Source organism: Nelumbo nucifera, chromosome 5 (genome assembly GCF_055504915.1).
Source record: "Nelumbo nucifera cultivar China Antique chromosome 5, China Antique-T2T, whole genome shotgun sequence".
Lineage (NCBI taxonomy): Eukaryota > Viridiplantae > Streptophyta > Magnoliopsida > Proteales > Nelumbonaceae > Nelumbo > Nelumbo nucifera.
The window spans coordinates 66,561,921-66,579,108 of record NC_142653.1 but is presented as its reverse complement, the minus strand read 5'-3'; the positions used below and the strand labels follow the sequence as shown (position 1 = coordinate 66,579,108).

Below are 17,188 nucleotides of genomic sequence, written 5' to 3'. Positions count from 1 at the left end.
GATCGCAAGGGCAAGCGGCCTGCTGTTGAGGAGGGTGAGAGTAGTCACCCTATTCTACATAAGAGGTGCAGAGCAATGATGATTGCTCATTCTTTTTGGCCAGCAATAACGGGGCTTGTCGGTGATTCGGTGGTCGTATTTGATGCTACAGTGCCCCAGGCAGAAGAGCATATTATTGCTGACGAAGGTGTTTCATAGGAGCATTCTGGAGATGCTGCTTAGGATCACCTAGATCCTTCGCCTGAAGTGGGGAAGAATACCCACATGGAGTTGGTGTAGTTAGTGGTTCTAGTCCCTCCCACTGCCATTGTGACAATTCCCATCACCGGTGGACGGGTGATTAAAATGGCTCCCCGTGCTCAGAGAAAGGAGTCATAGGTTTCTGAATTGGTAAGTGTGCTTGATATTTGATTCAGTGCATGTTTCGATTAGTATTTTCTTTTCTTCCTAGACTAAATGTGCAATTATAGTCTTATGTGTTGAAATAGGTGGAAGTTGGGGAAAGATTGCCTCGAGTATGTCGCCACTCAAGTGCCATATGAATGTGCTATGAATAAAGAGGTGTGTATAAGTAAGTTGTATGTTCAATCCTTTGATATGCTTTTTTTTTGCTTTCGTTCATGATGCATTGTTCGTTTTCCCATAGGGAGTTTGTGATGTGGACTTGGCTAGTGTGCCTACAATGCCTGTCATTAGGTGTTTGATGGAGGATCTAAAATCTCTTCAGCCTCCTGTTGAAGGGCAAGAGTCATCCAATGTGGGTGATATGGTCATTGCCTCAAATGTTCATTAGGGAGGCATTGCTCGTGATGGGGATGCCATACTTGCTGATCACGAATAGGAGTAGGAGCCTTCTGTTGTAGTGCAAGAGCAGCTCCCTAGGGTTCTTATGGTCAAGTTTGAGCGTGAGCAAGAGACTGCACATTTTGATCATGGAGCGTGGGCAAGGCAAGGGTATTTTGGTAATTTTAACCCATGGGGTATTTTGGGGATTTGGTGCAAGGGGTAATTTGGGAATTTGGTTAGGGGGTATTTTGGGAATTTGGTAACTCGACAATGAGGGAAGGGTGATTTTAGGGTCCAAGGGTAATGTCTGATTTGAGGTTCAAAGCGTAAGTTGTGGTTGATCGGGGTTATTGGATTGGTATCAATTAGATTTAATGGTGGATTTGAGGGCTCTTGGGGTGAAATTTGGGTCTCTTGGGTTTTTAGGTGTTTCGAAGAGGTTGGAAGGGTCTGATAGGGTGTTTGGGGTGAGTTAGGGGTTCAGACAGAGGATTGAGAAAAATCAGGTGCTGACAATTGCCCCTCATTGTTGTGAGGTAGAAGAGGGGCGAGACGAAGAAGGAAGATTATTGTGAGGGAAAAAGTGAAGAAGAGATCTCGTGAAACATCGTTTCCATCATGTTCAAGCCATTTTATTTTTGGCAAAGTTACCTTTCCTAGGTATCATGAACCTTTGGAATTAGGGTACATTTGCCGTAAAGAAAACAATACAAACAACTCAAAATTTGAAAATCATTTATTTTGGCAAAGTGACCCCTCCTAGGTATTAGAAACCATACGGAGTCAAGGTATACCTGTTGTCAAGGAGAAATAACTTAAGATAAATCTTTAAAAGCAAGGCAAGGCAAATGTTCAATCACTAAAAGATTTCCTACAATTCTTAAAGAGTTTAGTGAAATGTTTCAAATATTTAATAGAGATTATGAAATTGATATAGTATAACTGCTCTTTGACATAGCACAATGTGAAGAACTCATTGTCAAGCTTTAGATATCACTATTTATCATTCTTTCCTTTTTTTTATTGCTTTTCATTTTGTTCTTTTTTTATTTTCCTTTCTCTCTCTCTCTCTCTCTTTTTCTTATTATCGTTTATATCATCTCCAGTTACTCAATTCAGACGTGGGTCATAGTATAGAGGCTAACATGACCAATGGAAGATAGACGCGGGTCAAGGCATAGAGGCTGACAATGACCAACGGGATTTTTGACATGGGTCAAAGTATAGAGGTTGACATGACAAATGGAATTTGAGTAAGCAAAAGGATATGATGTGTTTAAAGCCAATATAGAAGCTGGGTATGTACTGAGAAGGTCAAAACATCTCATTAAAGTGTTGTACAAGGAAGTTTTCAATTATCAAGCAATGCATAAGGACATGAAATATGGGAATGATAAGAAGAAAAAACTTTGAGACTCAAGGGAAAAAGTGCCTTTAACCTTAACTCATATGAGAGTAATTATGTCCAAATGGGCTATGTCTGGTTCACATTAGCTGAGAGTGTATATCCTCTCTTCAAGGTCATTACTCAAAACTCATTGAATTCAAAAATATGTGCGATGGAATTGTAAGTTGTTGAACAAGAGTTTTGTTGTAAGAAAAGCCTTATCATAGGGGGTTTGCCCTAGTTTTTTTTCTTCTTTTCTTGTTTTTTGGTTAATAAAAATGGTGGGTTATGAAGTTGATACTTTAATGGAGCGAGTGACAACTATGGTCCTTCATTGTCGGCCAAATAGGTCTATCCAGTGCTGGTTTGCCGATTTTTTAAAGATCAATGAGGTCTTGCTCATTAGGACGAAATATGGTATAAGATGGATGTTACAAATGATAGTTGAAAAGGCCCAAATAACAATTAATATAGGCATCAAATGCTTGAATCACCATTCCAGGGATTTAATTCAAGGTCTACTCTTTATCATCATATTTTCATCTTCTCTTTTCTCTCTCTCTCTCTCTCTCTCTCTCTCTCTCTTTCTTCTCTCTTTTTTTTTTTGATTTTTTGTCAACGCTCTCTTCATGGCCATATGGATGGAGATTGCTCTTCATATTTTTCATCAACATGAATCATGCCTTCTTATTGATCAATGATGATTTTATTTTGGGACGAAATGTAAATGGGTAGGGAAAATCAAAATTAGCATGTGGGTGTCATCATAAAAGCTCCTATAAGGATAAAATCATCTTAATTGCCTTAATTTCTTCTAACAGTTTCTTGATTTTTCATTTGCCATTTCACTTCTTGCATTGACCTTTCTTGATAATTGCCCCACTTACTTGAGTATTTCATTCTTAACAAAGCTACCAAAAGTACATTCCCCCTTTCTTTTTTTTTTTGAGCTCTTACTTAATTACTCTAATCGCTTTCTGCTTGTTTTGACATCCACTCGCTGGAAAGTGTTTATTGTGAAAAAAAGATTGACAGGGAGGCTTAAAGGACTAACTAGGAGATATTATTACACATTATTAGGATTGAATGCACAAGGTCAAACAAGAAGCCAATGATGGCCTCCCTTCATTTCATCATTGACTGCATGCCACTTATTGAAGAAGCATATGTTGAGCATAGGTCAAGCAAAGCTCCACTGGGCATTCTCCTTCTTCTTCATCTCTCATTTTTTTTTTGTTTTCTTTTTTCTTCTTTCTCTCTTTTTTTATTATTTTTTTATCCCTTTGATAACCCCTGAAGTGCATCCTATGGGTTTGGCTAGTTTATCGAAAAAAGGTCTAGTGCATAAGCTCAATTGGCTAATTAGCGACTTTTTCTGAATTCAAGGGATAATTAAGGAAAGAGTAACGACTGAGGATGGCCTCCAGTCGTTTTTGTGATTAATCGACAATGCACTAGGTTAGGATGATGCCTTTGTTCTATGCCGACTCAGGCATTATTCAAAGGGAATGTATTATGCTTTGGCAGTTGTAGTTATGCCCTAGTTTGGAAAAAGATGATGGCTTTATTACGGGTTGGGAGGTCAATAGGAAGTTCAACTATAGAGCTCTTTATCAATAATTAATTTTTCTCAGGCTTGCTTTGGGACTTTGAGAAGAGGCAAACTTTACCTTCTTCTATGGGTAGACAGCTCTGAACGGACTAATCACTCTCTTATAAGTAAGCATCTTAGGCAAGGGAAGGAGAAATGGGGGAAAATAATATTTTAGACCACTTTTCTTATAACATAAAACTAGTGCTAGATCGAGCAAATCTTGAGTCTATGACTCATAATCCTGGAGAATCTTTCATAGATTATGCCTATCGGTGGCGTGAAATGGCATCCAAACTGCGACACCCTATGCCCAAAGGAACTAGTGCCAGATCAAGCAGATCTTGAGTCCATGACTCATAATCCTGGAGAATCTTTCATAGATTATGCCTATCGGTGGAGACCAATTAGACATCTCCAATACGCCAGAGAGCACCGGTTTGTCTTTGTCATGAATATCAACTTCACACTCCCAGTCATCATTATTCTATCTATACTCACAAATGTGACTTCTTCAGATTTCTTATCCACTCGGTTTCGTTGAAGAAGGGAAGAGACGCCTTTCAGAGTAGATGCTACTTCTCACACCATTCACTTCCTGGTGGGTTTCAGGGCTGAGTGGGGTATGGTTGAGAGTCAAGTACTTGGGGGTTGAATTGTCGTCCTCACAATTGAAGGTAGGAATCGGAAAGAAAAACCTAAACAACATAAGGTTGGAGAGAGTCCAATAAATTCCAATTTCCAACACGTTTAGGTTTTCCATTTTTATTATTTTTTATTTTTAATTATTTTGATAAAAATAATAAGATAATAGATAATTCCTAACGAAACAAATTAGGTGCTCACTCAGTCATTGTGCTTAGCTATAGTCCCTACTACATTCCGACCCGGTGTCATGAGTCGAGGCTCCCAAAACAGCCTTGGCTGTTTTTCCCAAACAGCCAAAGTAATCTCCATCATTTATGGGGCTAGCCAGCGGAAGCCACCACTCGGTCCATTCTCATAAATCATAGCAATCGATACGTGGGCAGTTTTTATGATTTCGGCAGGATAAAGGCGCTGAATACTGTGCCGTTTTCGTTAGTAACCGGGTAATAGGCTAATAGCCCTTAGTTCGGCGCACCAACTGCAGTAGATCCGGGCTCCTCCCAAACGGGTTGACTTAATTTGGTCTAAGATCTACAAATGACGGCCAGATTTTGAGGATAAAGATGTACTATCATATAATAATGATATGATATGCATTCAATACTATTCCGCAAAAGATCCGAAACTAACGTACGTGGCCTTACAGAAAGAATACCTTCTCCTCATTTATTTAATCAAACGCCACTGGCCGGAACGAACACCGGAGCTAATAACTTCTCTGCAGTCTACTTCTTTCCACTTTTAGATTCCTTCTCCCCTTTACTTCTACCCAGAGAGAGAGAGAGAGAGAGAAAGGAAACCCGAGCGAGCGAAAGGACCAAAGTAATGGCTTGCTCGATCAATTTTCCTGTTTCGGGAAAGCCAATATCTCAGACTTCTGCTTCTCTTATTCCCTCCCCTACTAAAACCCTCAAGCTTTCCACCTCTGTTTCGCCACTTCCATCTATTGGATTCATTTCTGGAGCTTCTCTTCGTCTGAATGAAACCCTAAAAGTCCGCGGTTCGAAGAAGAGCTCGGCTGTCGTCACCGCTTTAGCTGTCCCGGTATGTAACTGGATGTTCTTGTCATCTGCTTTAGTTTGGTTCGCTCTTCATTGTTGAATTCCTGTGTTTTTAGTTAGATATGTCTTATACGATAGGTTAGAATTAGGAGATTGGTTGATATTTGTTGTCTGTGGAGCGAGCTCTGTTTTTGTTTCCATCAGGTAATAGCTTCTGTCAAACCAGAGCCCTTAAAGATCATGATATCCGGTGCTCCGGCATCTGGCAAAGGAACACAGTGTGAGCAAATCACGAAGAAAGTAAGCTTTCTTTTCCTCTTTTCTTAAATGTTGAGTGTTGAATGCCAATCTTTAGATTTGAACCTGGAACTCAGTGGTCATGTTCAATGTTCCATCTACTAGATTCTTGAAAATAATAAGTTCTGGGATTGATTAGGTTGGTAATGTTATGATAGTGGTGATCTTAATCACAATAATAAAAGAAGATGTATAATAATAATTAAAACAAAAATAAAAGTATGACATATTTACAAGAAAATAAAATAAAAATAATTCAAATTATATTATGATGGTCAATGTGAAAGAATTTGTATTGACATCTCATCCAAAAAAATGTGTTGTCATTGGCAATCTAATTATGGATTGGATTGTGACTCTTCCTTTGTTTAAAGAGGTGAATGGGGCAAAGTTCGGGTCTAGGTTTTGGGATAAGGTTGAATGCCTATGCAATGCAATAGTTTATGTTTGTTATTGTTTGTGTTGTGTTGGTGCCAGCTCATCACCTGAATGTACTTTTCTTCTGTTATTAATAGAAATATCCTTTTATTATAAAAAATAAAAGCAACAAAAGAAGAAAATGTATAATAACAATAAAAATAAAAATAAAAATAAAAGTATAAATAGTTAAAAGTAAATAGAAAATGCCTATGTTATGCATCTTTATTCTTCTTAACATAAAAGATTTTTATTACAAATAAAGAAAAAAATGAGATCCCCCCTTCCTCTTCACCCTCCTCCCCTTCCTCCTAACCCCCTTCCTCCTAACCCCCCTCCTCTTAAGGAGGCTTACGCCTCTTGCGTTCTGAACCATGCCTCACACTTCTAGGTAGTGGAACTCCTCGTGTCACGCCTCTACATTTTAAAATGTTGATTCAAATTATATTATAATCAATAAATGTTAACTAATTTTGAATTTTACAATTCAGTTTCTACTACTGCTACTACAAGTAGTAGAACATAAAGCTAAAATTGTACATATCCACATCAGTCTACGTCTTTTAGTAGTGCACCTACAAATAGAAGGGTTAAACAACCCTCCCAAGCTAATAGAGAGCCACATGCAACCAAAAAGTGAGGTAAATCACTCCCAGATAAAGCCAACAAAGGGACAAGGGATTAAAAGATGAAAAACAGTCTCACCATTAACCTTGCACAAGCTGCACTAGTTGGGGGACAAGCACCAGTTTGGCCTTTTTCTTTGAAGTTTTCACAAATATTAATGCAACTGTGAAACACTTCCCAATAGAAGGCACTAAATCTAGGGGGAATGGGAGGACACCAGATTTCTTTTATAGTCTGTTTGGTTGCTGAGAAGGGATGGGATGGGAGAGAATGGGACGAGAAGGAAAATTTTATTTTCTCATTTTGGCATTCTGGTGTTTGATTGCTGAGAAGGGAATATTATTGTTCATCGTCTTCCTTTGAACTCAAACCAGTGGCGTGGACGAGGCGAGTTCCAACCTCCCCCTCATTAGTAAAAGAAGAATGCCCAGAAAAAAATTACCAAATAATAATATATTTATAAATTAATACTTCAGCAGCATGTAGGAAGGGTTGTCACCTTCAAAGTTGCAAAGGATACAAGGGCAAAGCAAGATCTGGAGTTGTTCTCACTGCCTCCAATCTTTACCCCAATGAGAAAACGTATAAAAATAAATTAAGAAAAAAGTAAAAAGAATAATTGGGACCTGGTTTAACAAATCTGAGGGAAGAGAAACATATCTCATGGGAAAAACTGATTTGAGGGAAGAAAACTCTTACCTTGAAGCGGGTTTGAACCCAGAAAATGGCATAAACACCTTGGCACGTTTTAACGGGAAAACAATGTTTTTTAGCCAACGAACGACCATGTTCGTTCAAGGCTCTACAAGCACAAGTGTAGATCTGTAAAACATCTACCTCTATACCGCTGGAAACAATGGATTTTAGCCGACGAACGACCATGTTTTCCCGACGGCATGAGGAGATCGATGATGCCAAAAACGTGAAGAATATAGTCGCATGTATTCTATGGTCATGGATCTGGTCTTATCTTGGCCGGATATCATCGAGAATGCTGCCGGAGACTTGATTGCTGTAGACGCAGGGAAACGGTGAGAGGATGGCTGCGGAGCTTCAGTCGAAAGTCTCAACATTTTTTTCTCACAATTTTCTCTTCTCACCAGGGTCGCACCATTTCAGCGCGACCTCACATCCTTGGTTTTGAGAACCAACATCCCACGGTTTCCCATCCCATCTCAATGAACAAACACATGAAAATGGGAATCTAATGGGAATATTCCCATTTTCCCATCCCAATTGCAGCAACCAAACGTACCATTACTAGGAATGAAGGGGAAGGGGAGGGAGAGGAAGTTGCAAGGGAATTGAATTTATAGGTGAAAGTCCCAGCCGAGTAAGGGTCCAAACCCTATTGTCTACACCCTGTCTCCAAGAACCACAGAATTCAACTAGGAGAGCAAAGCAAAAACAAGGGGAATTCCTGACACTCTTAGGTTCCTAATGAAACCCAAGTTCTAGTTTAGATCAAAAGGAGAGGGAGAGGAGTAAAGGAAGTCAGCCATCGGCCTACCTTTAAAGTCGGAGATAGCATAAAGAAAAGGGAAGACCTCCAATAAGGGGGTTTTTCCAACCCTTATGTCTTCCTAAAACCTAATCTTTTGACCCGAGACCAGGTCATACTTGACGTGATTGAGGAAGACAATTATGGATATAAATATATTTTGATATATAATATAAATATTATAATCGTATATTTAATATAAATAACATTTAATATATGGGGACCTCAATCCCCATCCCCAACCCCGACCCTGATCGGAGATTCCTATTAATCCTCATCCCCGTCCCCATCCCCGTCCCCACCCCGCCAAAACAATCCCCATCCCTGACCCCATCAGGTCGGGGAAGTCGTATCCCCGTCGGGGATGGGGAAAATTGCCATCCCTAGTGGCATGGCACTTATGGAATGAGTTCAGGCGCTTTAAATGACTTTCAAAAGGCATGATGATCCAAGTTAAATGTTTTGGAGAACTGAAAACAGTTTGGTAGATGGTTTAGCTAAGCAAGGGGTACAAAGACATTCCTTGAATTGGGCTCAATTGTAATACTTGGGTTGGGTCAGCTCTACTGAATCTGTGTTTTCTCTGTTTTCTTTTTTCTTTTTTTCACAACCTCTTGTTGTAATCCTATTTTCTAATCTTAATGAAATTATTTGTTTTGCTGATAAAATAAAAATATGCAAAATTCTCAAATAATTCAAATGACCAATTTAGAAGAAAGGAAACATATGAAGAATGATCCATATAATTGATATTAGATTTATGGTCATCCAATAAAAAGAAAAAGGTTCCATTAGGAAAAGAAATGAGAAAAATAACACACTTGGGGTGTTAGATTTAGAACTAGAAAAAAATACCAATTTATCCAAGAGAAACTAAGAACTTGATTGGTCCTTTTTGCATTTAACTCTCTTAAAACACCAAGAGAAACTAATAGAACTTGCTTTGCCCTATTGGTTTTTCATTTTTTACTCTTTTTATTTGGCCCATAATTATTGAAGTGTTTCTTTCCTTTTTTAAAATAATGAATTTATGTTGCTCACAAAAAAAAAAGAACTCTAAATAAGTGACTCTAGATGCAAGAGTCAATTCAATGATGAAGTTGATCCTTCTCTTCTTTATGGCTATGAACCAAATCTTCAAGCTTGGCATTGATTCTTTCACGTTAGGGTTTGTCATGTTTTCCCAAGATACTTCTAGTTGTGGCTCTGAAACCAAACTGATGTAGGACAAGGTAGGAGTCCTGCTAACTTAAGATCTGGTGGTATGGGCTTTGCAGGGTGAAGGAGAGGCTAAGATCTGGTGGTGGGTTTTGCAGGGTGAAGGTGGGGCTTTGGGTGATTAAAGATGAAGAATAGGAGTAATTAAAGCAAGTTGGTAGTTTTCTGTCCACTAAAGAATGAGTAAAAGATTAGAAAGGATGAGAACTCTTTCTGTTGGGGTAAACAACAAAGATATAGATACTTAGAAGAAGAAATAAGTGAGAAAGAGGGGAAAAAAGGTGAACATTTCCTTGAAATAACTAGAATTTACTAAACCAAATTTTATTTCATCAAATAAGCTCTTTTCTAGATGCAATTACAATGACTGTATTTATAGACACAACTTATGAACTCGGATGTGCCTTTACAGACTCCAAATTGGACTAGGAAACTGACCTTTTTTTTTTGATAAATAACTGACCTTTTTTATAAGTAAAAAGAAAAATAAAAAAAAAAGAAAAAACAAATATAACCTAGATAGGTGTTGAGGGAACACCTCCAAAAGAGCTAATAAACAACAGACACCCAAATCCCAAAAAAAAGGCCCCCAAATGACTTACACCCCAATCAACCCAAAAGAAACTAGAAAAAACCAGCATCCCAAAATTTGAAGCATCCTCTAGAACAACCAGCTGAGCCTTGGAACCAACATGGAAAGTCACCCTCTCACCTGCACTGCAACCCTCAGTTCCCTTCATTCTTCTTCAACAAAATCTGACGTTTCCTTCACCTTCCTCCCATTTCTCACCCCCTTTTAATTACTTTAGGAAACTGACCTAAATCAACTTTTAATCACTTAAATACTAAGACAAATTCATGGGTAATGCATAGGAACACTCCAATATGGATTATAATGAAAATTTACTAATCCTACTAAAACTAACTTAGTGTAAAGGAACAAAAGATAAATAATGAGTTTAATAAGTAATTACAAAGAAGCACTATAAATAGTAAGGTTGAAATTGGTGTAGGAATTGGAAAACTGATTTAATTCTCCATGGATTCTTTCTTGGCTTCCATATCTGCTTTAAGGGGGGCCAAGTATTCCAGGGCAAGCTTTGGGATGAAATTTGGTAGAACCAAGGGTAATATCAAGATTCAAAATTTTGACACGATACGGCCCATATTGTCTGACATAGGGTGTGTCATATCATATTGGCAGGTGGCCAATATGCCATTTTGAAGGCCTTTCGCAAAACGGTCGGTTTTAAATGTTAAATAACATTTAAAGTATGAAAGAAAAAAGTTGGTTTTTTGTAGTACTGAAACACCCAATATGCATGCTTGTGTGTATTGGGTATCGATACTTTGAACCTTGGGTAATATACCTTTTAGGGGCAACCTAACATGAGGGCATTTCAAGATGGTTTGGCAGAAAAGAGCGAAAGCTGCTAAAGTGGGAAATTTTCATGTTTTAAAGTAAATTGAAGAATGTATTTGGATCATTCAGTCCTTGTCAAATGAAAAGATTTAATAAATAATTTTGTGGGCTCTTTATGGATGTAATGTTTGCAGAATTAGAGAGAAGATAGAAAGAAGTGAAATAAAACCCATGTTAGTTATGGACTATTGGAATCACTTAACGGTATTAATATAAGTTGCATGAACTCATAATCTATTTCATTGTTTAAAACATTCTATACGAATTTATGGACTATTGGAATACTAAGCAACAAATGTCATGCAACTAAAAAACAGAAAATTACAGAATTGCTAGTCCTACTTTGACTCATGGAAATTGAATAAATCCCAAATTACTTTGCAATGAACTTGAAACTTTAAATATAAACCAACTATAAATAGACAGACATATCAGACCCTATGGTCAGACCTACAGATTTATAATCCAACAAAAATATCCCTGCTGTCTGAACTAGGAAAAAACATAACAATTTCAGAATATTCCATGAAAAACATAAAATTTCAGACAATTCCATATTTGACCACTGGCTCTTTCGTAAAAGATGGATCTATAGAAACTATTATTATATTGTTCATCCCTGTGAATGGTGCCTTTTATGGTTTTGTCATAATGATATTGTGAATTAGTGATAGAAATGACTATCTTGCCATTTGCGTAGATGGCTTATGGCTTTGACAACATATAGGGGCCATTACTTGGTGTAGTGGTAAAATCTCGGGCTGGCAAGTGTGAGAATGCAGGTCGTGTCTGAGAGTGGTTACTATGCAAAAAAGTGCCAAAGATACTGACGATACCCAGTCTGCCTCTCCCAATACCCCAGATAGTTAGGACCAACATTGGGTAATGGCCTTCTTTTGGCTTTGACACTTGACAGAATCTGCATGTTTACCTATTTCCCTGGATGTTCAAAGGTCTTATGTACTCATCTTGTAATCTTTCTATATGAACTTTCTCATGCCTTGGGAATCTGTGTGGATGACCAGTTTTACTTAATGGATTTTTCATGTTATAATTGCAGTATGGACTGGTGCACATTGCTGCTGGAGATTTACTACGAGCAGAAGTTGCAGCTGGGACTGAAAATGGAAAGCAAGCAAAAGAACATATGGAAAAAGGACAGTTGGTTCCTGATGAAATAGTTGTCATGGTAGTTTTCATTATTTTTATTTTATTTTTACCTTTACCATTTTTCCCTTTTTGTGATTTTGGTTCGCCTTTTACTTCATCAATGGGATTTTATTTACTTGTTTTTTATTATCTAGATGGTGAAGGAGCGCTTGTTGCAGCCAGATTCTCAGGAAAGTGGCTGGCTTTTAGATGGATATCCAAGGAGCTTATCTCAAGCAAAGGCTCTTGAAGACTTTGGCATCCAGCCAGACCTTTTTATTCTTCTAGAAGTAAGCAATAGACAATTCTTGGTTAAAATCCCTGATCAAAAGAATCACCATTTAAAGAATGAGTTTTGAGCAAAAAATAATAATAATAATAATAATAATTCCTTTTTGAAGCTAAATACTTTAACTCCAAAGAATCTATTCTTAGAATGAGTTTGGAGCCTTAAATAGCTTTAGTTTCAGCAAGTTTCATACATTCAATCATCCAGATTTAAAGCTGATTCTTAGATTAACAAAATTCAACAGAATTAATTCTCTGAGATCATGCCAAACAGCATAATAAATATTGAATTTTTTTCCATAAATAGATCAGTGTGCAAGAAATAGATTTATTGGCCCAAAAGAAATGGTAACATTCTTTCAATTACCTCTAGTTTATAGTTCTCTACTATTTGTCCCATCTATGGTGTCATCTACATGAATCCAGTTCTACCATTCCATTCTGTTCAATACCATATCCATTGTTATATATGGACCCTTGAATCATTTCTCACTACTTCATCCCATGTCCTTTTTCTGTCTGCCCCTGGTTCTTATTGGCCCTTTCAATTTTTAATAGACCACATCTCACTGTTGCTGTAGATGGTCTATGGATGTGCCCAAACTATCTTAGTCTACTACCTTTCTAGTTTTCCCACTCATTGATCTCAACATTGGCATATGTACAACACTTTTTTTTTTACACTGTTTCTTAATTTCCCAACACTCTACTCTGTACAACATTGCTAGCCTAATAACATTTCTATAAAATTTTCCTTTTAGCCATTTAGTGGTATTCTCCTATCACATAAAATTTCAGATGCGTTCCTCCATTTTTTGTCCATCCTGCTCTAATCAAGGTTTAAAATATCGGTGTTGGTGGAAATGTCATTCATCCAAATATAGGAAACATGTCGGAAATATTGTAAAAAATATAGGAATAGTGGAAACATTGTAAAATATGCAAAAAAATATAACGATACTTCATGAAATGATAAAAGAAGCATAAGTGGAAACTATGCTTTGGACAAAAGCATATGTTTTGGAGTTGTTCCATAAACCTTAAGATTCAAAATTACATGATGGACTGCATGTTTGAAATGAACATCAAGCTGGCTCAAAGTGGAAACTATTGATACATATCTACAATATTGTCACCATAATACTATCTCTTATACTCAGTGCTGTTAGTGTTCACTAGGGAATATGTTGATTCCAGAAAAATTTTGTGTCACTATCAACGGAAATGTAAATATGTCGTGGAAACTACCTCTTGCACTCCACGTGGTGTTGGTTGTGTTCACTGGGGAATATTTTGATTCCAGTAAAAATTCATGTCACTACCCATGGAAATGGAAATATGTCGTGGAAATATTAGGAAATGTATGGGTATTTTAAACCATGTTCTAATTTATCGTTCTTAATCTGTTGATATTGATTATTGAGCCAAGGTAGCAAGAGAGGTCGCATTGAGATATCTCTTGACCCTTAAAAAAAGAGTCAAAGAGCTTACATATTGTTAAACCACATAGCTTCTGCTCATATAGTCTTAATCATTTATTTGAACTTTGCTTTATAAATTTTCTGCATGTGCTATTTTGATGTTTGCAGGTCCCTGAAGAGATCCTTGTTGAGAGAGTTGTTGGCCGAAGACTTGATCCAGTTACTGGAAAGATATACCACCTAAAGTATTCTCCTCCAGAAACTGAAGAAATTGCTGCAAGACTTACACAACGGTTTGATGATACAGAAGAAAAGGCATGACTAAGCTGCTATTTGTTAAAAATGCCCCTCTACTTAGTAGATATTCTCTTCCATTATTTTTTTCCATAGTACTCTTTGATTCTCTTTTTGTTTATTTACTGCTTCTTTTAAATCTAGTTGTTAACCATCTGGATGTTGTGTTGGCCTAAACTATGTGCCAACTGTCGACCTAATAATGCTGACAGGAGTAGGAATAATGGCCTACTCTTGCATTTTCTTTCACACATGCTCCACAATGTTAAATGTATAACTAAAACAACCTCCATTACCCATGTTAAAAGAACAAGATAAACTTTTGGATGGACATGTGCAAGTCAATGGAGGGGGAGTGGATCTTAGTTTCTACTCTCTTTTTGCTAGCTTAGCACTCATGAAGTCATGATGTGTAAACATATTCTGTTGTATATACACACACGTCAGGAGCAAGCTTCAGTTTACAACCAGCATGTAGATCATATTCTTGTCTCTATTGATTAAAATACTCGGGAGCAAACCTTGATCCTTTATAACTTTACTTCTCTTCTACCCTTTTTGGCTTGATCCAGGTAAAACTTCGACTGAGGACTCATCATCAAAATGTCGAGGCTGTACTCTCAAGATATGAAGGTGTAACAGTCAAGGCATGTGAAAATAACACCATATTTAGTTGGCAATTTAATATAAATGTAAATATGAATGCAGGATAAAAGAAATAAACTGGAAGTAGTATATAACTACTATGATCCGTTTTCTTTGTTATCATTTTCTTTCTTGCTATGCCTGTGGCTCTGTGCATGTGTGGATTAAGACACCATCATTCTTCTAGAAAAGGCAACAAAAAGCTTTACCGTGCCTTCGGCACTTGATCAGTTGTGAAGGATGGATAGCTGTTTAGGGACTATGATTAGGTCTTGAGAAGACCATTGGTAGGTTGCAATTTGCACCATCTTTGCAGGCCTTTATATAGTTTCACTTCTCAATTTTCTTTCGTGTTCTACTTGTATTCTGGTATTTCATGGAATTTAAAATTTTCAGGTGCCTTTTAATGTGGATTTTTTGCTTCATGTGAATCATGTGATCTTTATGGAGGTTTAAGTCATGCTCAAGTCAAGCCTCTTTCTATGGGAGGTGGCTTGCTAGAAAATTTACTCTTGTATATGCCCAAGTAGAGGAAGACCAATGGTTAATAGGATGGTGAATACATTCATTATTTCTTTTATTTATTTTCATTTCTTTTCTAGGTTATTGTGGTGATGGATTTGCTTTATACTTTTTTTTTTTTTCATTTACTATTAAACCAATTTATATGGTGCCTTTCTGAGACCATTTTCACTCATGAAAAATCCAGTAGCATCATCCTCTTTCCCTACCATTTTTATTTTTTTGTGTATAGCCCTTGCAAAAATTCCCTTGGCATCTTACATTGTAGTTGTTGTTTTATTGTTCTAAAGTTAAAAACTCGTTCATTTCTACAGGGCCAGTTGCAGAGTGAATTTTGTAGAAAATCATGAATGATAGATATAAACCATTGTAGGTTCTGCTGTACGCTCCCAAAATATCCAAGTTCACTAGTTATTAGTTGATTGCAGGTCAATGGGAATGTTCCAAAGGAGGAGGTGTTTGCACAAATTGACAGTATACTGACTGGACTTATTAAGCAAAAGAAGGCTGCTTCAGATTTGGCTGGTGTACGACATGATTCACCAAGTTCTGAGGGTACAGAATCATTGAAGCAAGTGGCGTGTTAATCCCAAGTTGTAAAGAGTGGAGTAACCTGCTTGGTTGAGGCAATAAATGCCATTAAAATACGTACTACAAAGCTGGTGGGTGTAGGCCTTAGAGCCTCTTTTTTTTCCTCGTTATATTTTGATTTACTGGGGCTTGCAGCCCTTAGAAGTGGAATTAGCTCTAATTCTTTCAAATTCAGTGCAACGTGTTGCATTTTTTAATCATTAGAACAGGAAGTTTTCCATATCCATGTACCTCCACCTGAGCTGCAGTTTCAATTCTGTGGGACCCAGTGGTCTGTGTCATTAAGTGGCAAGCCTGCCAATATAAGGCACAATTAAATTATTCCCATAGCATATGATTCCACATACTAGCATTTGTCCTAGTATGTGGCAAGCCTGCCAATATAAGGTCTGATACTTCCAGAGCCATTCTAAGAAAAAAAGATACTTCTTATCCAAGCTTCAAAGTGGTTACAGTGCACAAAAAAAAAAAAATGTATGCAATAGAGAAACTCCAATAAATCCTAAAAGAACACAACGATGGGCACTAAATCCAAGTCTTACGTGATTATAAGCAAGGTATGTACATACAGGAAACACATTTATGTTAATAAAGTATAGAACTGGAGATATATAGGTATATATAAATGCTAATAATTAATTATTTTTATATTTTTAATAAATATGCACCAAGAAAATAACCAAACGTTAAAATTTAAAATACATACAATTGCAACAAATATGTTGGTTTGGCCTTTTGGTGGGTGTGTCAATGAATAGGGGTAGATGGAGGTAAATAAGAATATTAATGAGGGGAGCTAATTAATTAGGAAAGATGTGTTTGAGAGAGATTTTGAATTTGAAATAGGAATTAATGAAGCTAAATGTAGAAATTAATGTGTTAGTTAATAATTCAGCATGCTATCCTTTCTCCCCTATCATAATCTATTTTGTGCTTTTTTTAATTTTTACTTTTAAAATTAAACAAAATAACTCAAGTAACCAATTTAAAATTTTCATCTCTCTTTGTCATCATTATCTCTCTCTTCTCTGTCTCATTATCTCTTTGATTATCACTCATTAATCATTCCATGAACACTTTCTCCCAACTCACTTTACTAATTCTCTCTTTCAATTATTCCATTAAATTGCTTAAAATTTACTCTTCCATTTTTATTTTATTTTATTCTCTCTCTCCTCTCCTCATTAATCTAATAAAACAAAGGCAATTTTCTTAGGGGTGATCAATTCAGTTTGGCTCAGGCTTTTTCCTACATTAAGCCCACAAATTTCAGGGCCAAGCTTTGGCCTAATACTTTAAGGCCAACATGGCCTAGCTAACCCATAAATAAATAATAGTTTAAAAATTAGTTGATAAAAATCACCTAAAAATAGTGAGAGGGA

At 36.9% G+C, this 17,188-nt stretch overlaps 1 protein-coding gene across 1 annotated transcript; it reads left to right on the top strand.

Annotated features, from left to right (window-relative positions):
- Positions 1-5,070: 5,070 nt before the first annotated feature.
- On the top strand, positions 5,071-16,028 carry AMK2 (adenosine monophosphate kinase). The gene is made up of 7 exons (XM_010243735.3): positions 5,071-5,456; positions 5,618-5,713; positions 11,957-12,085; positions 12,201-12,335; positions 13,923-14,069; positions 14,621-14,695; positions 15,644-16,028. Exons 1-7 carry the CDS (start codon positions 5,238-5,240, stop codon positions 15,800-15,802), a joined length of 960 nt encoding a protein of 319 aa, XP_010242037.1. The 5' UTR covers positions 5,071-5,237; the 3' UTR covers positions 15,803-16,028.
- Positions 16,029-17,188: the final 1,160 nt, after the last annotated feature.